Source organism: Anolis carolinensis, unplaced genomic scaffold (assembly GCF_035594765.1).
Source record: "Anolis carolinensis isolate JA03-04 unplaced genomic scaffold, rAnoCar3.1.pri scaffold_11, whole genome shotgun sequence".
In the NCBI taxonomy this organism is placed as follows: Eukaryota; Metazoa; Chordata; class Lepidosauria; order Squamata; family Dactyloidae; genus Anolis; species Anolis carolinensis.
This window is the reverse complement of record NW_026943822.1, coordinates 673,747-698,894: the sequence shown is the minus strand read 5'-3', so window position 1 is coordinate 698,894 and position 25,148 is coordinate 673,747. Positions and strand designations below refer to the sequence as shown.

General features: G+C 46.2%; 1 protein-coding gene across 1 annotated transcript in view; it reads left to right on the top strand.

The window, feature by feature from the left end:
- Positions 1–8,581: 8,581 nt before the first annotated feature.
- smad6 (SMAD family member 6) overlaps positions 8,582–25,148 on the top strand; it is a 38,307-nt gene continuing 21,740 nt past the window's right edge. Inside the window, 3 exon segments of the mRNA XM_003227250.4 lie at positions 8,582–11,489; positions 11,491–11,671; positions 21,695–21,751. Coding sequence (XP_003227298.2) covers positions 11,091–11,489; positions 11,491–11,671; positions 21,695–21,751 — 637 coding nt within the window. The 5' untranslated portion in view covers positions 8,582–11,090.

The window sequence follows — 25,148 nt, the reverse complement described above, 5'->3', positions numbered from 1 at the left end:
CAAAACTACACATCCCAGAAACACTAAACTTGGCAGCACAACCCCTCATCCATGCCTCTACGTTCATACAACAAAAAGAAAAGAAAAATAAAGTCCTAATTAGAAGGAGAGGAATAATTGTTTTTATCCAATTGCTGCCAGTTAGAAGGCTAAGCTCCGCCCACTTGGTCTCCTAGCAACCCACTCAGCCCAGGGGACAGGCAGAGTTAGGCCTCACAAATGAGAGTAGATGAATAGGTACTGCTCCGGCGGGAAGGTAACGGTGCTCCATGCAGTCATGCCACATGACCTTGGAGGAGTCTACGGACAACGCCGGCTCTTCGGCTTAGAAATGGAGATGAGCACCAACCCTCAGAGTCAGACACGACTGGACTTAATGTCAGGGGAAAACCATTACCCTTGACCTTAACTACCACCAATTCCTCAATACTTTATTTCCTATACCACCATACTTTGCCACAGCAACGCGTGGCCGGGCACAGCTAGTATACATATATTCACAAACATGCTTTGTCAATAGATTTTCTTCATTACAAACTGAACCATTTTTCGTGACATTGCCTGCAATTCAGTCCAGAAATTGCGCAAAGTCTAAATGCGATCACAGGACCCGCATTCGATCGGCACCAACGTTTGGTTGCAGTGCCGTATGTCCCGGCTCCCAGTCTGCAACTCTCTCGCGCAGATGCATCCAAAGTAGTTATTTACTTGTTTGCCTACTGACAAGCCTGGATCTCCGTTCTTGGTTTGCAGGAAAACCTAAAATAGAACGCGGAGAAGAGAAGAGAAGCCTTTAATTGGGGAGCAACACGAGGCGGATTCTCTCTCTCTCTCTCTCTCGGTCTTCTTTTCTCGGAGGCCTATCTGCGTCTTCCATCTCCAGCCTGGTTTCCTGCAGGTCTCCAGGGCCGGCTTGGCTCTTGTTTGGGAAATGCCTTCCGGCGGTTCCCAGGGACAGGCCGGCGACTCTGGACGGAGTGACGAAGCCAGACGGGTGTCTCCGTGGCCCCGGCAGGCCCTTCGGGTGCATCTACACTGGGGAATGGATGCGGTTTGACACCACATGAACACTCATGCTGCAATATTATCAACAAGCCAATAGCCAAGGGGGCGGATTAAGGGTCCAAACCACCTCTGGAAATTTTCAGGTCAAGTTGGTCAGGGGTTAGACCTGAATTTATTTACAGTAGAGTCTCACTTATCCAACACTCACTTATCCAACGTTCTGGATTATCCAACGCATTTTTGTAGTCAATGTTTTCAATACATCATGATATTTTGGTGCTAAATTCGTAAATACACAGCACTTTATCAGTCACCTCATGTTTACAATATTTATATGGTGCACCTTACCCAGTCTACTTTTATAACCTCTCCATTTTAATCCATGTTTTTATTAGCTCTTGTCATTTGTTTTTACTGGCTAATGTTTAAATTTTATAATTGTGCATGTTTTTTGTCTATTGTTGTGTTTTATATTGCGATTGTTTTTATTCGGGCTTGGCCCCATGTCAGCCGCCCTGAGTCCCCTTTGGGGAGATAGAGGCGGGGTATAAAAATAAAGTTATTATTATTATTATTATTATTATTATTATTATTATTATTATTATTATAAATACAGTAATTACTACATAGCATTGCTGTGTATTGAACTACTTTTTCTGTCACATTTGTTGTATAACATGGTGTTTTAGTGCTTCATTTGTAAAATCATAACCTAATTTAATGTTTAATAGACTTTTCCTTGATCAGTCCTTATAATCCAAGATATTCGCTTATCCAAGCTTCTGCCGGCCCGTTTAGCGTGGATTAGTGAGACTCTACTGTACAACAAATTTGGCAGAAAAAGTAGTTCAATACTCAGTAATGCTATGTAATAATTAATGTATTTATGAATTTAGCACCAAAATATCACGATATATTGAAAACATTGACTACAAAAATGTGTTGGATAATCCAGAACGTTGGATAAGCGAGTGTTGGGATAAGTGAGACTCTACTGTAATAATAAATATTTCAGTGATGGGTTTTGGGGGGGGGGGGAAGTGCCAAAATTCTGTTCGCCTACACTTGAAAATTACCCAGGTCGTGATCCCACACCTTTGTGGGTGCCATGGGGCCCAAAGATCCCCCCCCCAAAAAAAATTGAATTGTTTTTGGTTCCTTTCTCCCTGGAGAGACCTTCCTGGAGAAAATCCAAGGCCTGCCCTTTAAATAAAGCCTTGCAGCGGGGAAATATTTATTTACTGAGTCGGTTGAAGCAGCTCTTTAGTGGAGAGCCTGGCGTCTGCCTCTGAGATGTACCAGACGCCAACCTCTTCAGCAAAAGCTGCCACGACAGACAGGACTTATGGCCCAAGGCAGCTGATACGGAGCAAACAAGCAAAGGAGGCGGAGGGAGAGAGGCAAGGAGGAGCAGTCTTCTTTCATACATACCCTTTTCCCCTGAAAATAAGACATCCCCAGAAAATAAGACCTAGTAGATGTTTTGCTGAATTGCTAAATATAAGGCCTCCCCCGAAAGTAAGACCTAGCAAAGTTTTTGTTTGGAAGCATGCAGGATCGGTAAATGTACATACCATAGATTGTTGTACATGGAAATAAAAGTAGTAACAAGAAATAATAATAATAATATAATAACTTTATTCTTGTATCCCACCTCCATCTCCCAGAAGGGACTCAGGGCAGCTTACACAGGGACAAGCCCAACAACAACATAAATTTACATACAAACAGAAATTTAAAACAGTAATTTAAAAACAGTATAAGCAATAAAATATAATATAGAAATTCTTGAAAGGATTCAGTTTGGTTATGCTTGTTTATGATGACAACTACTGTACAGTACATAATACATTTTCATTTTTAAACAATTCAACCATTAATGTGAATTCTTCTTTGTGGAAAAATAAGACGTCCCCTGAAAATAAGACCTAGCACATCTTTGGGAGCAAAAATTAATATAAGACACTGTCTTATTTTCGGGGAAACAGGGTACATACATGCATATACAAGCCCATCAACCCAATCCCCAAGACCAGTCTATGGGAAGCAAAAACTAGAGTCCTTCCAGAACTGCAAGCACGATCGCAAACAAATTTTGATTGGTGATACTATCACTACCTACCTTCACCAAAAAACCTAGCATGACGGGTGGTGTGTCACTTTGAGAAGGAAAAAAATTATTTATTTATTTACAGTATTTATATCCCGCCCTTCTTTCTCACCCCGAAGGGGACTCAGGGCGGATCACATTACACATATAGGCAAATATTCAATGCCTTTTAACATAGGACAAAGCCAAGCAAACATAGGCTCCGAGAGGGCCTCGAACTCATGACTTCCTGGTCAGAGTGATTCATTGCAGTGATTCATCGCAGCTGCTCTCCAGCCTGCGCCACAGCCCGAGCCCAAAAAACCATAATTTCGCAATATGTATAGTTTAAATAACAAAAATATATAATTGTAATATATAACTGTATTTAATAAATCAAAAACTATTTACTATAATAGGCTTTTCCTTAATCTGTCGTAATTATCCAACATATTCGCTTATCCAACGTTGTGCCGGCCCGTTTACGTTGGATAAGCGAGACTCTACTGTACTAATAATACAATATAGTACTAATTTATATATTATATATTAAATGTAATATTACTAATAATATTACCATATAATGATATAGTACAATATAGTAATTTAATGCTTATATTGTGCTATGCTAATAATATATTGTATGTTCATTTGATTTGTAAGTCGCTCTGAGTCCGCTTCCGGGTGAGAAGAGCGGGATATAAATGTAGCAAATAAATAAATATATTTATTTATTTCGTGTCAAAAGCATTGCATAATAAAATAAATAAACAATAGTATTATTGCTCATACTTAACGTTTGCCTTCCAAGGCAGCATCTCAGCTGGACTCAGCTGCATCTACACTGTGCAACTAATGCAGTTTGATCCCACTTTACTTCCCCTTGCGCCTCATTCATTGAGAACTCGAGGCCAGGGAACGTTGCATAAACACTGCGGCTCGCAGCCAATGGGAGCCGCGGAATGCCTTTCATTCAAGCGGCGCTGTGTGGGCGGGGCCTGCTCCGGCGCCCAGCCAATCCGTGCGCTGCTAGGGCGGGGCGTCCTCCCGCCAAGGGCCAATCAGGGAGCCCGGAACCTGAACTTTTGCCACTCCGGAGAGTGAGTGAAGACATTCCCGAAGGGGCGGGGCCAGCCTCGCTGACTCCAGGGGAGGGAGTTAACTCTTCGCGCGCCGGAGGGTTTTGGGACTGAGAAGCCTCTCCGGCCAAAGCCAAGTTCTACCAAAAGCCATGGCCTCATGGGAGTTGTAGTTCTATCCAATGCTATGGACTCAAGGGAGTTGTAGTTCTACCAAAAGCCATGGACTCATGGGAGTTGTAGTTCTACCCAATGCTTTTGGATTCATGGGAGTTGTAGTTATTCCAAAAGCCATGGACTCATGGGAGTTTTACCCAAAGCTATGGCCTCATGGGAGTTGTAGTTCTATCCAATGCTATGGACTCAAGGGAGTTGTAGTTCTACCAAAAGCCATGAACCCATGGGAGTTGTAGTCCGACCAAATGCTATGGATTCATGGGAGTTGTCATTAGGCCCAATGCTATGGATTCACGGGAGTTGTAGTTCTACCAAAAGCCATGGACTCATGGGAGTTGTAGTTCAACCCAATGCTCTGGATCCATGTGAGTTATGGTTCAACCGAATGCTATGTATACATGGGAGTTGTAGTTGTACACAATGCTATGGATTCATGAGAGTTGTAGTTCAGCCCAATGCTATAGACTCATTGGAGTTCTAGTCTGATCTAATGCCATAGATTCATGGGAGTTGTATTTTTTACCCAATGCTATGGTTTCATGGGAGTTGCAGTCCGACTCAATGCTATGGATTATCAGGAAATATTGTTTGATCCAATGCCATGGATTCATGGGAGTTGTAGTTGAGCTCAATGCTATGGATTCTCAGGAGTTATAGTTCAACTCAATGTGATGGACTTGTGGGAGTTGTAGCTTGACCCAATGCCATGGACTCTTGAGAGTTGTAGTTCTACCGAAAGCCATGGACCAATGGGAGATGTAATTCAACGTAATGCTATGGATTAATGGGAGTTGTAGTTCTACCAATGCCATCGATCGTGGGAGTTGTAGTTCTACCGAAAGCCATGGACCCATGGGAGATGCAATTCAACCTAATGCTATGGATTTATGGGCGTTGTAGTTCTACCCAATGCTATGGGTTGCTTGGAGCCCTGACCTGTGAGAGAAGGCAGGCTATAAATACATGCAAAGCTAATCATAATCGTGATAATGTCTGCGCATATGATTAATTTAGTAGCTCAATGGCGATCTGCCCTGGCTTTGCAGGAGGAGATTCCTGGAAGGCTGGGCCCATCCCGTCCGTCTCTCTGAAGTTTGCTCCACCTGGAAGGAAATTAAGGGACAAACTGCTCCGTGGATGCATCTACACTGCAGAGTTAACGCAGTTTGGCACCCTTTTCACTGCCATGGTTCAAGGCTCTGGGACCCTGGGTGTTGTAGTTTGGTGAGGCTTAAGCCTTTGTGAAACGACAAAGATTCCATCTGAACTGTTTATTGGTGGAACTCTCTGCCTCAGAGTGTAACAGGCTTTGAAAGAGCGGCTGGGTGGCCCTCTGTCAGTGGTGCTTTGATGGTGCTTTTCCTGCCTGGCAGAATAAAGGGGGTTGGACTGGATGGCCTCTGAGGATCCTTTCCAACTCTAGGATTTTTATTTCATAGGTTAATGTTTAGATTTTATAATTGGTGCATGTTGTTGTCTGTTGATGTATTGTATACTGTTATTGGTTTTATTTGATATTTCTATGAGCCGCCCCGAGTCCCCTTTGGAGGAGATGGAGGCGGGATATAAATAAATTTCTTATTATTATTATTATTATCATTATTATTAGGATTCCAAAGACTGATGTTGATAATAATATTATAATGGGATACAATATTATACTATTAATAATACGATATAATAATATTAATTATATATTATATATTAAGTGTAATATTACTAATCTCCTGTCAACCTAGAAGTTCGAAAACATGCCAATGTGAGTAGATCAATATGTACTGCTCTGGCAGGAAGGTAACGGCGCTCCATGCAGTCATGCCAGTGGCCACATGACCTTGGAGGTGTCTATGGACAACGCTGGTTCTTTGGCTTAGAAATGGAGATGAGCACCAACCCCCAGAGTCGGTCACAACTGGACTTAACGTCAGGGGAAAACCTTTAACCTAATATTACTAATAATATTACCATTTAATGATATAGTACAATATATCATTACAGTAGAGTCTCACTTATCCAACATAAATGGGCCAGCAGAACGTTGGATAAGCGAATATGTTGGATAATAAATAGAGATTAAGAAGTAGCCTATTAAACATCAAATTAGGTTATGATTTTATAAATTAAGCACCAAAACATCATGTTATACAACAAATTTGGCAGAAAAAGTAGTTCAATACGCAGTAATGTCATGTTGTAATTACTGTATTTATGAATTTAGCACCAAAATATCACGATGTATTGAAAACATTGACTACAAAAAAGCGTTGGATAATCCAGAACGTTGGATAAGCGAATGTTGGATAAGTGAGACTCTACTGTATATGGTAATATTATTAGTAATATTAATGCTTATATTGTGCTATGGTAATACAGTAATATATTGTATGTTCATTTGATTTGTAAGCTGCTCTGAGTCCCCTTCGGGTGAGAAGAGTGGGATATAAATGTAGTAAATAATAAATGGGCCTCTTGTAGTGGCGCAGTGTGTTAAAGCGCTGAGCTGCTGAATTTGCGGACCAAAAGGTTCAAATCCCGGGAGTGGAATGAGCACCTGCTGTTAGCCCCAGCTCCTGACAACCTAGCAGTTTGAAAACATGCCAATGTGAGTAGATCAATAGGTACTGCTCCGGTGGGAAGGTAATGGCGCTCCATGCAGTCATGCCAATGGCTACATGACCTTGGAAGTGTCTACGGACAACGCCGGCTCTTCGGCTTAGAAAAGGAGATGAGCACCAACCCCCAGAGTTAGACACAATTGGACTTAACATCAGGGGAAACCTTTTACCCTAAATAAATAAATAAACAAACCTCTGAGGATGCCTGCCATAGATGTGGGCGGAACAGGAGAGAATGCTGCTTCTGGAACATAGCCAGACAGCCCTGAAAACTCACACCAACCCAGTGATTCCGGTCATGAAAGCCTTCGACTGCAACTTGGACTGCACTTTACTTCCCCGAGTGGAGGAGAAGGGAAAGCATGCGAAGCAGGCACAGCCCCTTGTTTGTGTTTTGGGGAGTCTCCTTTTGGGCCCCCAAAAAGGCCTGGCGGAAGGAGGGGAGTGGGGACTGGTTCCTCCTCCTTCCTCCCCCCCCCCCCCATTTTTCCTGTTGTTTTTCGTCAATGCGACTGTCACCTGGGATGGCAACATCAATGATCCACAACTGTGATGTCTGGTGTGTTGTGTTCCAGAACTTTGTCAGTCTGGATTCGGAAGTCCCACAGTATTTTTGCGTGCTCATTTTCCAATACTTTTGCAGGTTTGTGATCCCACCAGTTCTTTGCTGCTGGGAGGTGGGACTTGAGGCATAAGTTCCAATGAATCATTTGGGCCACATAGTTGTGCCTCTGTTTGTAGTCTGTCTGTGCAATTTTCTTACAGCAGCTGAGGATATGATCCATGGTTCCGTCGGTTTCCTTGCACAGTCTGCATTTTGGGTCATCAGCTGATTTTTCGATCTTGGCCTGAATGGCCTTTGTCCTGATGTCTTGCTCCTGGGCTGCAAGGATCAGGCCTTCTGTCTCCTTCTTCAGGGTCCCATTGGTGAGCCAGAGCCAGGTCTTCTCATTATTATTATTATTATTATTATTATTATTATTAATTGCCTTTGTCCTGATGTCTTGCTCCTGGGCTGCAAGGATCAGGCCTTCTGTCTCCCTCTTCAGGGTCCCATTCATGAGCCAGAGCCAGGTCTTCTTCTCCTTATCAGCTTTTCCTTCAATTTTGTCTTTTCCTTCATTTCCATGCAATGTTTTGTTGTGCCAGCTGCCAGCTCTAGTTTGTAGTGCGGTTTTCTTGTACCGATTCTGCTCTAGTTTGTAGTGCGGTTTTCTTGTACTGGATTTTTGTCCGCTGTGCTTTGAGGAGTTTCTGATTTTTGACTTCAACCAAAGCAGGTTCTTCACTTTGCTTTATTATTATTATTAATAATAATATTAATAATTATTAATATTATTATTATTAATAATTATTATTATTTTGGCCCCCCAAAAAGGCCTGGTGGAGGGAGGAGAGTGGGGACTGGTTCCTCCTCCTCCTCCCCCCGCCCTCCTCGGGCCCTTCTTTTCTTCCCTCCCTCCCTCCTTCTTTTCCCCTCCCTCCTTCTCCTCGAAGAGTTAAGAAACTCGAGCCCTTGTTTGCGCAACAGCCGGGCCAGCCCCGCAGCCGCCAAAGTGTCTAGACTGGCACATGATGGGAGGGAGCCAATGGCTCCAGCGCTCGCCCAGGGGGCCCTCCGGTGAGTGCGGGGTGTGAGTGCGGCTTGGAGGAGAACAAACAACACTAAAAAGAAAGGAGAGAAGGAGAGAGGGAAAGAAAGAACGCGCCGCGCGCAAGAGAAGAAAGAAGCCCAGGAGGAGAAGAAGGCGGCTCCGTGCGCCCTCGGTTACGCACGGCTTTGGGGCGCAAAAGAGGCTCGCGGCGGATCTCGGGGACCCTTCCAGGAGCAAGGAAGTGGTTGGGGAGCCTCAGGGGAGTCTTGGGGAGCCCCTGGAGCCTCTTTCCCGATCTCGCAGCCTCCCAAAGCGGGGATTTCCCCCTCTTCGCGCCCTCCCCCATCGCCGGGATAGTATTGACAAGATCTTGCCAGAGCCATGTGCGCCTCCGGGGCGACGCCGCTTCGGGAGCCGCTCCTCCGCCTCCTCCTCCCGCCCGACTTTCGGGGGAAAGACCGCCGCTGGTGAAGGGGGCTTCCCCCTCCCTTGGAGACCCTCGTTTCGGGGGAACCCGACGCCTGGGAGGCCGAGGAGGAGAGGAGCCAAGCCGGGAAAGGATCCGCAACCAAGCCGCCTCTGGAGAGGAGAGTCCCCGCTGCAGTCTTCTCCCTTCCTTTCGAGTTTGTCCAAAAGTGTTTTTGGAAGGCCTTTGAAACCTTTGAAGCCAAAGCAGTGGAGAGTTTGGACCTGCTTCTCTTTCCCCTCCTTCCTTTTTGGGGAAGGCAACTTGCGTGGAGTTTTCGCCTCTTTCGCCTCCCAAGCGCCTCTTTCTTTTTTTCCTTTCTTGCCTGGAGAGTTGGACCTGCTTGTCTTTCCCTCCTTCTTCCTCTTCGGGAAAGTCCAGAACCAGACGGGACCGCGACCCAGAGAGTCCAACCGGTGCCCCCTTGTTCTGAGTTTTTTTTTTTTTGGAGGAAAGGGAACACTTTCTAGAACTCTCCAGACTTTGTGTTTTTGGAGTCCCACGTTTTCCTTCTTGGGAAGTTTTCATTGAGAAGGATTCGGGAGGGAAGTCGGACGTTGTGTGGGACCTGTTTGTTTTCCCCTCCTTCCTTTTTGGGGGAGGAAGGAAGGAAGAAACAGGCCAGGAAAGGGAACTACTAGGAAGCCTCCCTGCTTGGTTTGGGAAGCAGGCTTTGGGGAAGGAAGAAAAGAAGAAACTTGGAAGGAAGGAAGGAAGAAACAGGCCAGGAAAGGAGACTACTAACCAAACCTTCCTGCTTGGTTTGGGAAGCTGACTCTGGGAAAGGAAGAAACTTGGAAGGAAGAAACAAGAGGAAAGGATACTACTAACTAAGCCTTCCTCCTTGATTTAGGAAGCCAACTTTGGGGAAGGAAGAAAGGAAGAAACTGGCGAGGAAAGGAGACTACTAACCAAGCCTTCCTGCTTGGTTTGGGAAGCAGACTTTGGGGAAGGAAGGAAGGAAGAAACTGGCGAGGAAAAAGGATTACTACTAAGCCTTCCTGCTTGGTTTAGGAAGCAGACTTTGGGGAAGGAAGAAACTTGGAAGGAAGGAAGAAACGAGAGGAAAGGAAACTACTAACTAAGCCTTCCTCCTTGGATTGGGAAGCAGACTTTGGGGGAGGAAGGCAGGAAGAAACTTAAAAAGGAAGGAAGAAATTGGCAAGGAAAAGGGACTACTAACTAAGCCTTCCTCCTTGGTTTGGGAAGCCAACTTTAGGGAAGCAATAAAGGAAGAAACTGGCGAGGAAAAAGGACTACTACTAAGCCTCCATGCTTGGTTTGGGAAGCAGACTTTGAGGAAGGAAGGAAGGAAGGAGGAAACTGGCGAGGAAAAAGGACTACTACTAAGCCTTCCTGGTTGGTTTGGGAAGCAGATTTTGGGGAAGCAATAAAGGAAGAAACAGGCCAGGAAAGGGGTCTGTTACTAAGCCTCCCTGCTTGATTTAGGAAGCCAACTTTGGGAAAGGAAGAAAAGAGACTACTAACGAAGCCTTCTTGCTTGCTTTGGGAAGCAGGCTTTGGGGAAGGAAGAAACTTGGAAGGAAGGAAGGAAGGAAGAAACCCCCTGCTTCTTGGCAGAATGGGGTTGGACTGGATGGCCCATGAGGTCTCTTCCAACTCTACTATTCTATGAGAAGAAACTACTAACTAAGCCTTCCTGCTTGGTTTGGGAAGACGACTTTGGGGAAGGAAGACAGGAAGAAACTGGCCAAGAAAGGAGACTACTAACCAAGCTTTCCTGCTTGGTTTGGGAAGCAAATTTTGGGAAAGCAATAAAGGAAGAAACTGGCGAGGGAAGGGGTCTGTTACTAAGCCCCCCTGCTTGACTTTGTGGGAGGAAGGGCTTCAGGAAGGAACTTGGAAGGGGCCCAGGGCGCAAGAGGCGAGGCGCGGGGACCCCCGACTTTCTCCCCGGGAGGCGAGTCCGGGGCGCGTTTCCCCGATGCGCCGCCCCTGGCCCGGCCGCCCCTTCCCCTTCCTCTTCCTCTTCCCCTTCCGGGGGTCCAGGCTCCCCCGGCGTGGGCCCCGGCCCCCCCTGCGCCTGGCCTGACCCCGAGGCGCATGTTCCGGTCCAAACGGGCCGGGCTGGTGCGTCGCCTTTGGCGGAACCGAGTGTCTTTCGGCGGCGGCGGCGGAGAGGAGGGGGCTGCCCATGAGCCCCCCGCGTCGTCCTCGGGGAGGGCCTTGAGGAAGGAGGGCGCCGAGGAGGAGGAGGAGGAGGAAGGGGAGGAGGGGGCCTGGGGGGCCGAGGCGGAGGCGGAGGGCGGGGAGGGGGCGCCGCCGGGCCCCGCCGCCCCCCCCTCTGTCCCGCTCCTAGAGCCGGAGCTGCACGCGGCCGCCTACTCGCTGCTGAAGCGGCTCAAGGAGCGCGCCCTGGACACCCTGCTGGAGGCGGTGGAGTCCCGCGGGGGGATGCCCGGCGCATGCGTGCTCCTGCCCCGAGCATCCTCCTCCCCCCCCCTCCTCCTCCTCTCCGCTCCCCCCGCCGCACCTCCTGCTCAGCAAGCTCTTCCGCTGGCCGGACCTGCAGCACCCGGGGCAGCTGAGGCGCCTCTGCCGCGGAGAGGGCTTCGGGGCCGGGCCCGCCGGACAGGGGCCCCCCTGCTGCAACCCCTTCCACTTCGCCAGGCTCTGCGGGACAGGTGAGGCGCCGCTCCGCCGCATTTAGTCATTCATTCATTTATTAAAGGTAAAGGTAAAGGTTTCCCCTGACGTTAAGTCCAGTCTTGTCCAATGACTCTGAGGGTTGGTGCTCATCTCTATTTCTAAGCTGAAGAGCCGGCATTGTCCGTAGACACCTCCTAGGTCATGTGGCCACTGGCAGGACTGCATGGAGCTTCCTTACCTTCCCACCAGAGCAGTACCTATTGCTCGACTCACACTCTGGGGGTTGGTGCTCATCTCCATTTCTAAGCCCAAGAGCCGGCGTTGTCCGTAGACACCTCCAAGGTCATGTGGCCACTGGCAGGACTGCATGGAGCTTCCTTGCCTTCCCACCAGAGCAGTACCTATTGCTCTACTCACACTCTGGGGGTTGGTGCTCATCTCCATTTCTAAGCCCAAGAGCCGGTGTTGTCCGTAGACACCTCCAAGGTCATGTGGCCACTGGCATGACTGCATGGAGCGCTGTTACTTTCCCGCCAGAGCAGTACCTATTGATCTACTCATATTGTAGACACCTCCAAGGTCATGTGGCCACTGGCAGTACCTATTGATCTACTCACATTTATTTATTTATTTGTTTGTTTGTTTGATACATTTATATGCCTCCCTTCTCACCCCGAAGGGGACTCAGAGTGGCTTACAAATTAAATTTACATACAATATTATATTAGTAGCATAGCACAAGACTGGCAATAAATTACCACATTGGACTATATCTATATATTGTAATATTATCAATAATATTACATGTAATATATAAGGTAAAGGTTTTCCCCTGACGTTAAGTCCAGTCTTGTCCAATGACTCTGGGGGTTGGTGCTCATCTCCATTTCTAAGCCGAAGAGCCAGCGTTGTCCACAGACACCTCCAAGGTCATGACTGCATGGAGCACCGTTACCTTCCCACCAGAGCAGTACCTATTGATCTACTCACATTGGCATGTCCACAGACACCTCCAAGGTCATGTGGCCATTGGCATGACTGCATGCAGCACTGTTATCTTCCTGCTGGAGCAGTACCTATTGATCTACTCAAATTGTCCACAGACATCTCCAAGTTCATGTGGCCACTAGCATGACTGCATGGAGTGCCATTACCTTCCCGCCGGAGCGGTACCTATTGATCTACTCACATTGGCATGTTTTCGAACTGCTAGGTTGGCAGAAACTGGGGCTAACAAGCAGGCACTCATTCAGGGGAAACCTTTACCTTTATTGTACTTTTAATACTGGTAGCCCGATTGTGTTCATTTTCATGGCTTCCTCCTTTCTGTTGACATTGCCCACCTCCTTGTGGATTTCAGTGGCTTCTCTGTGTCGTCTGACATGGTGGTTGTCAGAGTAGCCCAGCATTTCTGTGTTCTCAAATAATATTCTGTGCCCAGGTTGGTTCATCAGGTGCTCTGCTCTGGCTGGCTTCTCTGGTTGAATCAGTCTGCAGTGCCTTTCGTGTTCCTTGATTCGTGTTTGGGCAATGCTGCTCTGTTTGCTTGTCCCTATGTAGTTTCCCCAGAGACCTCACAACCTCTGAGAATGCCTGCCATAGATGTGGGTGAAACGTCAGGAGAGAAAGCTTCTGGAACATGGCCACACAGCCCGGAAAACTCACAGCAACCCAGCGATTCCAGCCATGAAAGCTTTCGACAACATATTTTCTCAAAATTGCTCCTCCAGGTGTTTTGGACTTCAACTCCCAGAAATCCCAGCTGTTAGGAATTGTGGGAGCTGAAGCCCAACGCCTCCAGAGGAGCACAGTTTGCGAAACTCCAGTCCAATGGCCTCGCAGGGGAAGCGTTCGTTTCCAGTCCCGACCATCCCCAAGTTACAAACAAGATGGGTTCTGTGTGTGTTTTAATAAGCTGACTTTGTATGTAAGTCGGAACAGGTCCTTCTAAAAGTGTAACTCCAGTGGAATATATATATCTACTATATATGATGTATGCAGATGACCCACAAATGACCTGTCTGTACCACAAAGGCTGTTGATAGGTGAAGTGGCCTTTTGTGATGTCACTGGACTGGCTGTTGCTAGGTGATGTGGGTCTCTGTGATGTCAATGGACTGGCTGTTGCTAGGTGAAGTGGCCCTATGCGATGTCACTGGACTGGCTGTTGCTAGGTGATGTGGGTCTCTGTGAGGTCACTGAACTGGCTGTTGCTAGGTGAAGTGGCCCTATGCGATGTCACTGGACTGGCTGTTGCTAGGTGAAGTGGCCCTTTGTGATGTCACTGGACTGGCTGTTGCTAGGTGAAGTGGCCTTCTGTGATGTCACCAGACTGTCTCTGGCTGGCCTCCTGCGACGTCATGGGACTGGCTGTTGGTGGGTGAAGTGTTCCTTTGTGATATCACTGGATTGGCCGTTGCTAGGTGAAGTGGCCCTCTGTGATGTCACTGAGAAAGAAAAGCGACATGTTTATAAGAAGGAAGGAGCCTTAAAAAGGGCCCTTGTGGTTTCTTCCAACCCTACAAATCCCAAGGTTTCCCTAGCATTGAGCCGGGGGCGGTTCAGGTGGCGTCAAACCGCATTAGTTGTGCAGTGCAGACGCGATCTAATACTTGCAGCGATGGCCGGAAAACCAACCAAGGAGCCCAGAAGCGCCTTGACTTGCATATTAGATTGTGGCCTAAATTAGGGAGAGGACTCAGGCTCTATTTATATACACATGAGCCCTTTTATATAGGGTTACACGCTGAGCTAGGAAAAGTTACTTTTGGAGACTACAGCTTCCAGAATCCCGCACTGTTCTTGGTTCCTAGGCTTTGCAGTCCCCCAAAATAAACATAATAATAGTAGTAGTAATAATAATAATGTCCTACAAGAGTGTGCCAAATACTCCTTTGTTTGCATTACAGAGAACCCACCTTCCCATTGCTTCAATTTATCCACATAGAAGCGCTATTGGGGTGCGTCTATACTGGAGAATTAATGCGGATTGAGACCACTTGAACTGTCCTGGCTCAATGCTATGGGACCATTGGGGTTGTAGTTCTACAAGGTATTTAACCTTCTTTGCCAGATAAGTGCTGGTGCCTTTCCAGACAATGAATCCCAAGCTATGCCGATTAAAAGTGGTATCAATCTGCATTAATACTCCAGTGTGGCCCCACCTGGAAAGATTCCAGCCAAAGCATCTTATGCAGCTCGAATTAATGCAGTTTGGCTTTCCTTGTACTGACAGGCCTGGAAGTTGTAGTTTCACAAGTTGTGTTGCTGGAGAGTTTGCCAAACTACGACTCCCAGGTTGTGACAGCAGTGAACCCTGGGGATTAAAGCGGGACCAAACTGCATCAATTTGACAGTGTAGAGATGCATCTCCTCCTCAGTGGTGCCACTGCCTCACCGCACTAGAACTCCCAGGATCCCATGGCCTTTAAAGTACTGTCAATTGACCACAAATGGATATGAAATAAAGCCTTCTTTGGAGGCTTTTGAACAGATGCTGGATGGCCATCTGTTGGGGGTACTTTGAGTGTGCTTTTCTTGCCTGGAGGCAGAAAGGGGTTGGATTGGATGGCCCTTGGGGTCCCTTCCAACTCTATGAGATTATAAACAGAGGGACTTTGTGACTATAATTTTGCTGCTGTTATGAATCGTAATGTCAATATCAGATATGCAGGATGTTGCCTGTTTGTGGAGGCTGAGTGGACACCCGTGCCACATACACACAGTCAGGTTTTCACTTTTATTATGGACTAGCTTGGGGACCCGGCGGTGCCCAGGTTATTTGATAAAAGCATGTTTTGTCTTTGTTAGGTATTCTCAGTGTGGAGTGGGTGAACTACAATTCCCAGAATCGTGGGTCAATCCTCCCCAGACCCTGCCAGTATTCAAAGTTGGCCATTGTGGGTCTGTGTCCCAAGTGTGGTCCAGATCCGTCGTTGACTGGTCATTGCCCAGCTGCAGTGCTCTCTGGATGGGGGTGAAGTACTACAACACCCAGATTTCCGAGGCAATTGTCCCAAAACATCTGTCAGTATCCACGGCAGACAATGTTGAGTCTGTGTGCCAAGTGTGGTCCAGATCCGTCGTTGGCTGGGTTCAGTGCTCTTTGGATGCAGGTGAACTACAACTCCCAAAAGCAAGTCCCATTCCCACAAACCCCTGCACTATGTTCAGTAGGTCATGAGGCTTCTCTGTGTGAAGTGTGGTCCCGGTCCATTGTCGGTGGAGGTCAGTGTTTATCTGGCTGCAGGTGAACTATAACTCTTTTCCCCCCAAACTTGTCCAATATGTTCTGTTGGTTATGTGGCTCTGTGTGCCAAGTTTGTTCCTGGTCCATCATCGGAGGGGTTCGAAGTGCTCATTCATTGTAGGTGAACTATAAATCCCAGTATCTACTACTCCCAAATGTCCAGGCCAATTCCCCTCCAAACCCACCAGTATTCAAATCTGGGCATATTGGGTCTGCATGGCAAGTTTGGCCGAGAGCCATCATTATTTGGGTCCATAGTGTTCTGAGTGTAGATCAACTACAACTCCTTTAAATTCCCCAGTAGGAGTGACAGGGCTCTGACTTGATGCAGGGTGAACGACAACTTCCACCATGTGGACTCAATCCCCAAACTCTTCCAGTAAGTTTAGTTGCAGCTCAGTTCTGCTGTGTTTGTTATGCAGAGAGATTGGAAAGGGAAGGGCAGTGGGCGGAGTCATGCAAATTCCACAGCAATGGAGAACCCTGGGATGCCTGCCTGTGGTGGAAGAAAAAGGAAAATCTAGGATGAAATGGTCCCCAGACGAAAGCATTCCTTGTGGGGTGGGACGTAGTGTTTGGAAGGACATTGGCAGGGGTTGGGATATGTGTTCATGGCACTCGCCGTAACTGAAGTGTCAGTGGAAAAGAGTGACTTACTTGGATTCTCAGCACTGGGAACTGGAGCCTGTTTGTGGAGGCCAGAAGCTGTCTGTGTGAGCAGGCATCCGTGCCACATATACACATATAGACATATGGGTTTTCGCTTTTATTATGGATTTAGATTTAGATTAGATAGATTTAGATTTAGAATAGAATTTAGAATAGATATAGATAGATATAGATATTTTGGGAAGCAGAGCTGATTCCTGCCAATGTTGCTTGTTACCTGCTTGAAATTGCGGCGCCACAGGATCCCTCTCCGGTTTGCATGTATGTCAGCAGCCTTCAATCCCACAGAAGGTCTCAGAGTTAGACACATGTTCCCATTTAGTTGAGATCCGTGTTTTCCAAACACGCAGGCATTTTTATCCGTTTGGGCCAATGCTGCCTTGAAGTCCAGTCCCATCTGATGCCCGAGAAGGAGCCCAAATTGGAGCGATGGCTGGAAAGTGTCTTTGAAGGCAAGCAAATGCCTGTAATGACACCCGGGCTGTTCCATATTGGGCGGCTGGAGCATATGATTATATTTCATTTGTCTTGAAAGCCACTTTCCAAGCGCTGGCTCCGTCCCTCTCGCTCCTTGCGGTGTATTTCCGTCCCAAAGTGGTTCCCCGGTGCCTCCAAACTATGCCTGAAGTAGGTCAAAACAACACTTCCTCCCCTCCCTGGTCAAACTTCCCAAGGGTTTCTATGGCAACTCCTATGAATCTACACAGGGCATCTACACTGTCGGATTAATGCAGTTCAGTACCACTTTAACTGCTATGGCTACATGGTATGGGATCCTGGGAATTGCAGTTTGACAAGGCCTTTGGCTTTGTGTGCCTGTGTTTTATTATTAGGTGCCTTTGAAAAAGCTGCCTTGGATCCTTTCTTGGGAGAAAATAGATAAATTATAGATAGATGATGGGTAGATGGATGGATGGATGGATGGATAGATAGATAGATAGATAGATAGACAGACAGACAGACAGATAGATAGAGGTTGCACATGTTTCATAATCCATCACTACATTAACTGCTACCACATGGCTCCATATGGTTGGCATCGAATGGAGCCATGACAGTTAAGGCTGGGTCAAACTGCATCACTTCTACAATGTAGACGCACCCTTAGAGGAAACCTGGCTCCTCTAAGAAATGGAACTAAATTTCCCCCCTTGTTCTGCTGAGAAGGTGCCTTTAGTCAGCAAGAGCCAGTTAATATTTTCTTTGGTACAGTAGAGTCTCACTTATCCAAGCTAAACGGGCCGGCAGAAGCTTGGATAAGCAAATATCTTGGATAATAAGGAGGGACTAAGGAAAAGCCTATTAAACATCAAATTAGGTTATGATTTTGCAAATTAAGCACCAAAACATCATGTTATACAACAAACTGGACAGAAAAAGTAGTTCAATACGCAGGAATGTTATGTTGTAATTACTGTATTTACGAATTTAGCACCAAAATATCACGATATATTGAAAATATTGACTACAAAAATGCTTAGGATTATCCAGAGGCTTCGATAAGCGAGACTCTACTGTAGTTGCAAATAACAGCAGAACAGAGAATAGCAGCAGAATAGGAGCCTGTTTGTGGCAGAACTTTGTTTTGGACAGCAACGCCCAGAAACCCCAAAACGCTTGCATTACAATGCTCAGAATCACCAAAGCCAGCACTGCAACCCCAAGAATCCCCAAAGCCAGCACTGCAATGCTCAGAATTCCCCAAAGCCTGCATTGCAACTCCCAGAATCCCCAAAGCCTGCATTGCAGTGCTCAGAATCCCCAAGGATTTCATTGCAGCCCCCAGAATCCCCAAAGCCAGCACTGCAATGCTCAGAATTCCCCAAAGCCTGCATTGCAGGGCCCAGAATCCCCAATATTTCCGGGCGGAAATGTCCTGAGAGCGTCTCTCCTTCCCTGTGTGGCCCTGGCTGCTCTTCATCCCTCCCCCAGGCTGGAGAATTGCCCCGTTTTGGGGCCCACATTGCCGGAATAGCTGGCGTCCACCGAAGCAGATCGTGATAAGTCTTTCTGCCGCAACGGCGGCGGAGGGAGGGCGGAGGGGGAGCCGGAAGGTTTCCTTTGGCCTCCTTTGCCAACCAGGACTTTTTCCCTATTAATGTTTAAACGTGGGCAATTTTTTTTGGACTTCCAAAGAAGCTCGGAATGGGGGAGAGGAACCCTCCATGGAAGTCCCAACATCCCCTTGGAAAAGGTGGACAAAACGTCCAACTTGCTCCACAAAATCCCATCAAAAGTAGTCCGTTTATTAGTCATTATCCTTGCACATCTATGCTTAATTTTGGTGTCCGATTGCAACCACAGGTTGTAAGAAAGGGCTGCTTTTGGAGAGGGGACTCTGCATGTACAGAAGAGTCTCGCTTATCCAATGTAAACGGGCCAGCAGAACATTTGATAAGCAAATATGTTGGATAATAAGGAGGGATTAAGGAGAAGCCTATTAAACATCAAATTAGGTTATGATTTTACAAATTAAGCACCAAAACGTCATGTTACACAACAAATTTGACAGAAAAAGTAGTTCAATACGCAGTAATGTTATGTTGTAATTACTGTATTTACGAATTTAGCACCAAAATATCACGATGTATTGAAAACATTGACTACAAAAATGGCTTGGATAATCCAGAAGCTTGGATAAGCGAGGCTTGGATAAGTGAGACTCTACTGTAGTTCAATACGCAATACGCAGTAATGCTATGTAGTAATTACTGTATTTACGAATTTAGCACCGAAATTTCACGATGTTTTGAAAACATTGACTACAAAAATGTGTTGGATAATCCAGAACACTGGATAAGCGAGTGTTGGATAAGTGAGACTCTACTGTATGTGTGTATGCATGTATGTCCCCTTTTGCAAAACAATCCCAGGACTTTGTTTTGTTACATTGTGGCTGGCAACTGTATCCACCAAATTGTGGCTCTCTTTTCCTTTTTTTAGTTTTGTGGGCTTCTCTGCCTTTCTTTCTCCCTCTCCTGCTTTGTTCCAGAAAATCACCACTTTCTCCAGACCAGAAAACGTGGTCCTGGGAGAGGCAGAAAGAGAGGCCTTCCTTTTCCTTGGGCCTGGCACCATGATCCCCTTTCAACCCAGATCAGTTTCAGGCTCTTTCTCCTCCTCTGCTTCCCTCCTTCTTTCTTTCTTTCTTTCTTTCTTTCTTTCTTTCTTTCTTTCTTTCTTTCTTTCTTTCTTTCTTTCTTTCTTTCTTTCTTTCTTTCTTTCCTAAGGAGGTTTCCTTCCCCCTTCCCACCCTCTTTCTGCTATTTAGGTGAAGAAGTGGTGATAATATGCAGTTTGCATTTTGTTGGCGCCAGGCAGACGGGCAATTTATCTGACGGCCTTTCCCTTAAAGCGCCAGCGCCTCTTTTTAAAAAATCTCCTTCCCGGCCTCCTTCCCCACTTTCCGAGCGGCTTCTCTTTTTCTCAGCCCGACCGACCGGTACTTCTCTCTGGAAACCCTTTTAGGACACGAAAACACACACACACACACACATCTGTTTCAACCCGAATCCTTGGCCTGAAATTTTCCTCCAAGACAACAACAGCCCGAGAAGTCTGGGAAGGAAAGAGTCTCCCTGAAAGTTTTCTGGCAACTCTGGTTCTCGTTAACCCGTTTGTGGATTGTGCAAATGGTTGTGTGCAGACACTTTCCAACCCTTAATATTTTCTGTGTTTTTCCCAAGAGGAGAAAGAAGTATCTGAAGGAGACGGAGAAGTTGTACGATCCGTCTCCATCTTTCTTTGGTTGTGTTTCGGTGTGGGAGACCCAACTTTTCCTTAACTTTAATTTGCAATCCCAGGAGCAACGTTGTATCTAACAAACTTTTGTAACATTGTGAGCCGCCCCGAGTCCCCGCGGGGAGATGGTGGCGGGGTATAAATAAAGCTTATTATTATTACTATTATTATTTTCCTGCAAGGAATGATGGGTTCCCCCCCCCCCTTTTCAAATACAAAATACCATGTGTTGTCAAAGACTTTCATAGCCAGAATCACTGGGTTGCTGTGAGTTTTATTTATTTATTGACAGTATTTTTATTCCACCCTTCTTTCTCAGGGCGGATCACATTGTACACATATAAGGCAAACATTCAATGCCATATAACATAGAACAGAGACAGAGACAGACGCAGAGGCAATTTAAACCTTCTCCAGCTTCCAGCTTCCTGAGGGTACACTGATTCCGGCCATAGAGGGAGCAGCTGCTTTGTCATCCACTGCGACGGCACTTCCTCATTCCAATGGTGGCTGGGTGATTTTTATGGTGTCATAAATTAGCCTCCCCACATATAAGTGGTGCCTAAATTTCCTACTTGATAGATGCAACTATCTTTCGGGTTGCTTAGGTCAACAACGAGCAGGGGCTATTTTTTATTTTAATTGTTGGGTGCTCACCCCGACACAGGCTGGCTTCGAACTCATGACCTCTTGGTCAGAGTGATTTATTGCAGCTGGCTACTAACCAGCCTGTGCCACAGCCCAGCCTTGGGCTGTCTGGCCATGTTCCAGAAGCATTCTCTTGTGACGTTTCGCCCACGTTTATGCTAGGCATCCCCAGAGATTGTGAGGTCAGTTGTCGAAGGCTTTCATGGTCGGGATCACAGGGTTGTTGTATGTTTTCTGGGCTGTATGGCCATGTTCCAGAGCATTCCCTCCTGACGTTTCACCCACATCTGTGGCAGGCATCCTCGGAGATTATGAGGTCTATGGAAAAACTAAGTACGGAAGGTTTATATATCTGTGGAAGGTCCAGGGTGGGGGAAATAACTCTTGTCTGTGGGAGGCCAGTGTGAATGTTGTAATTAATCACCTTGATTAGCATTAAATTGCTTTCCAAACTTCACATCCTGTCCTGGGGGAATCCTTTGTTCAGATTCGTTAGCTGCCCCTGATTGATTCATGTCCGGAATTCTTCTGTTTTCAGAGTGCTTCTCCTTATTTTCTGTTCTGATTTTGGAGTTTTTTTAAAAAATACTGGGAGCCAGATTTTGTTCATGTTCATAGTTTCCTCCTTTTTGTTGAAATTGTCCACCTGCTTGTGGATTTCAGTGGTTCTTCTGTGTAGTCTGACATGACGGTTGTTGGCGTGGTCGAGCATTTCCGTGTTCTCAAACCATCTCCCTTTCTTCTTTTCCAGAATCGCCACCCCCTCCTTACTCCCGGCTGACTCCGAACAATGAGCAAAAACCATTGGGTAAGGAAGGACCTTTTGACTTTCTTGGTCATTTGCTAGGCGCAAAGTCAGAGAAATTTAAGTTGGGAGCCCTTTGGATAAACTGCACATTGTTCAGGCTTGGAAGGATAGGTTTTTTGGCTCATGATTCTTGCTCTGGGGAAAAGCCAGTCTATGATTCCAGTCTCGCAAGAGCCAGTCGTTGGTTTGAAGCACAAATGCCAAGGCAGGGATGCTGCTCGGGCAAAGAGTGGCCAGTTGCATGCATCCAATGCAGAAAGAGCTGCATTCTGCTCAAGGTTGCAGAACTGGAGTTCTCTGGATACAGGTGAACTATAGCTCCCTTTTCCCCAAACGTGTCCAATGTGTTATTGGTTAAGGGGGCTCTTTGTGCCACATTTGATCCTGGTCCATCATTGGTGGGTTTCGATTGCAGGTGAACTATAAATCCCAAATGTCCAGGCCAATTCCCTCCAAACCCACCAGTATTCAAACCTGGGCCTATCGGGTCTGCATGGCAAGTTTGGCCCAGAGCCATCATTCTTTGGGTTCATAGCGTTCTGGGTGTAGGTGAACTACAACTCCTCTAAATTCTCCAGTAGGAGTGACAGGGCTCTGGCTTGATGCAGGGTGAACGACAACTCCCACCAAGTGGAATCAATCCCCAAACTCCTCCAGGAAGTCTAGTTGTGCTGTGTTTGTTCTGCACGGGTTTTCACTTTTATTATGGATACAGATATATAAATACTAGCTTTGCCCGGCCACGCGTTGCTGTGGCTTATGCTTTCAGAGTGTTGCTCTTTATTTACTGTCCTGATTTTAGAGATTATATTGTTCTGTATTATTATTAATCGCTTTGAATGCGATTTCCTCCTTCTTGGCAGAATGGGGTTGGACTGGATGGCCCATGAGGTCTCTTCCAACTCTACTATTCTATGATTCTATATCACAGTAATTATTACATATTATATTTATAATCTTATATTATCTTCTTAGAACTGGATTATATGAGGCCCCTTCTTCACAGCTGTATAAAATGCACACTGAAGTGGATTATATGGCAGTCTGAAGTCCAGATAATCCAGTTCAAAGCAGATAATATAAGATTATAAATGGGTAATATAGCTGTGTGGAAGGGCCTTGAGTTTACACTGCCATATAATCCAGTGCAAATTAGATAATCTGTGGAAGAGGCCTAAGTGAGGCCTAAGTCTGCCTGTCCCCTGGGCTGAGTTGGTTGCTAGGAGACCAAGTGGACAGAGATTAGTCCTCTAACTGGCAGCAATTGGATAAAAACAATTATTCCTCTCCCTCTAATGAGGACTTTATTTTTCTTTTCTTTTTGTTGTATCAACCTAGAGGCATGGATGATGGGTTGTGTTGTCAAATTTCGAGGTTGGGGGCCTGTAGTTTTGTTGTTTTGTTGGTCGCCGTGATGCCATCACTCATTTATATATATAGATAGATATAGATAGATATATAGATTATTAATAATATTTCTGGAGCAGAAAACATTGCCAATGTTACAATATTCTATCCCCCCTTCCAGTCTCCTTATAGCTTCCATTTAGAGCTGGGGAAAGGTGTTTCCTTGGCGTAGATGAAGGGAAAAGGCTCAAAACTAGTATTTGTTTTGAAGCAAAACTTTTTTTCCTACATTTTCTAATTCTTTGGGGCGGGAGGAGAAACGAGAGCGAGGGAGCAACACAAGGCTCGAAACTTGTTAAAACAAAGTTTTCCTCAGTTCCAGGCGAGAAGGAAGGAAGGAAGGAAGGGAACAAGAAGCAACAGCTTCAAGAATTTTAATAGTGATAATTAAAGTATAGGCACGATGGATGGTTGGGAGCCTGAGTGTAACCTTAGCCGGAGAGCGCCAAGTCGCTACTCGCCGCAGTGATTTTGGAGAAGAGCGAAGCCTCCGCCTCGGCTTTCGCACAGCAAGAGAGAACAAACATCTAAAGGGGCATCCACACTGTAGAGTTAATGCGGTTCGACACCACTTTGACTACCCTGGCTCAGTGCTATGGAGTTGAGTGAGGAACCAATTCTCATTGGCGAAAAAGACTCAAGAGCACATCCAACTACAACTCCCAGCATCCCATAGCCATGGCCATTCAAGTGGTATCAAACTTCATTAATTCTTCAGTGTAGGTACAATTCAAAGACCCAGGAGTGTTGTGCTTTGACTTCCATCTCAAAGCCACGGTGTTCCCAACCTTTTTTTGACCAGGGACCTCTCTCCAATGTTAGTGCCCAAAGGGTTACAAATAAGTTTTTGATCCACTTTAGGTTTGGTAATCTGGAGTGCTGATTCAGAAAATTGCATTGGATACACCGTCTAGTAGTAGGAGCCCCCGGTGTTGCAATTGCTGAACTTGCTGACCGAAAGGCTGCCAGGTTCGAATCCAGGGAGCGGGGTGAGCTCCCGCTATTAGCCCCAGCTTCTGCCAACCTAGCAGTTCAAAAACATACAAGTGTGAATAGATCAATAGGTACCCCTCCGGCTGTAAGGCGCTCCATGCTGTCATGACCTTGGAAGTGTCTACGGACATTGGAATGTGAGTAGAGCAATAGGTACTGCTCCGGGAGGAAACTAACAGCGCTCCATGCAATCATGCCAGTGGCCACATGACCTTGGCGGTGTCGACAGATATGGGAATGTGAGTAGAGCAATAGGTACTGCTCCGGCGGGAAGGTAAAGCGCTCCATGCGGTCATGCCAGTGGCCACATGACCTTGGGGGGTGTCTACAGACAATGTGAGTAGAGTATTAGGTACTGCTCCAGCGGGAAGGTAAAGCGCTCCATGCAGTCATGCCAGTGGCCACATGACCTTGGAGGTGTCTACGGACAATGTGAGTAGAGCAATAGGTACTGCTCCAGCAGGAAAGCAACAGCGCTCCATGCAGTCATGCCGGGCACATGACCTTGGAGACATCTACGGACAACGCCGGCTCTTCGTTTTAGAAATTGGGATGAGCACCAAATGCGGGAAACTCGACTGCATAATTAATAATAATAATAATAATAATAATAATAATAATAATAATAATAATAATAATAATAATAATAATAACAAAATTTGGAGAGAAAAAAATTCCGTTCCTGGTTTGAAAGTGTTTTTTTCCTGTTTAATTGTGCAGTCCTTACTTTGAAAGTCGTCCTTCTTCTCCAGAAACTTTTGTTTTTGTGGCACAAACTTGGCCGAAGGGGTTGAGACTCGATGAGATATTCCTTCTACTCGAGAAACTTCGTTTCTGTGCCACAAACCATGTTGAGTTGGGTGATTCTCGTTGATGAGATCGTCATTGAAAATCTGTCGCCGAATGTGCTGCAGGAAGTCCCTCCCACAAAAACAAAGTTTTGGCAGTTGAATGCATTTTCCCCATGTTTTTATGATAGAACCAATTAGGAAATGAT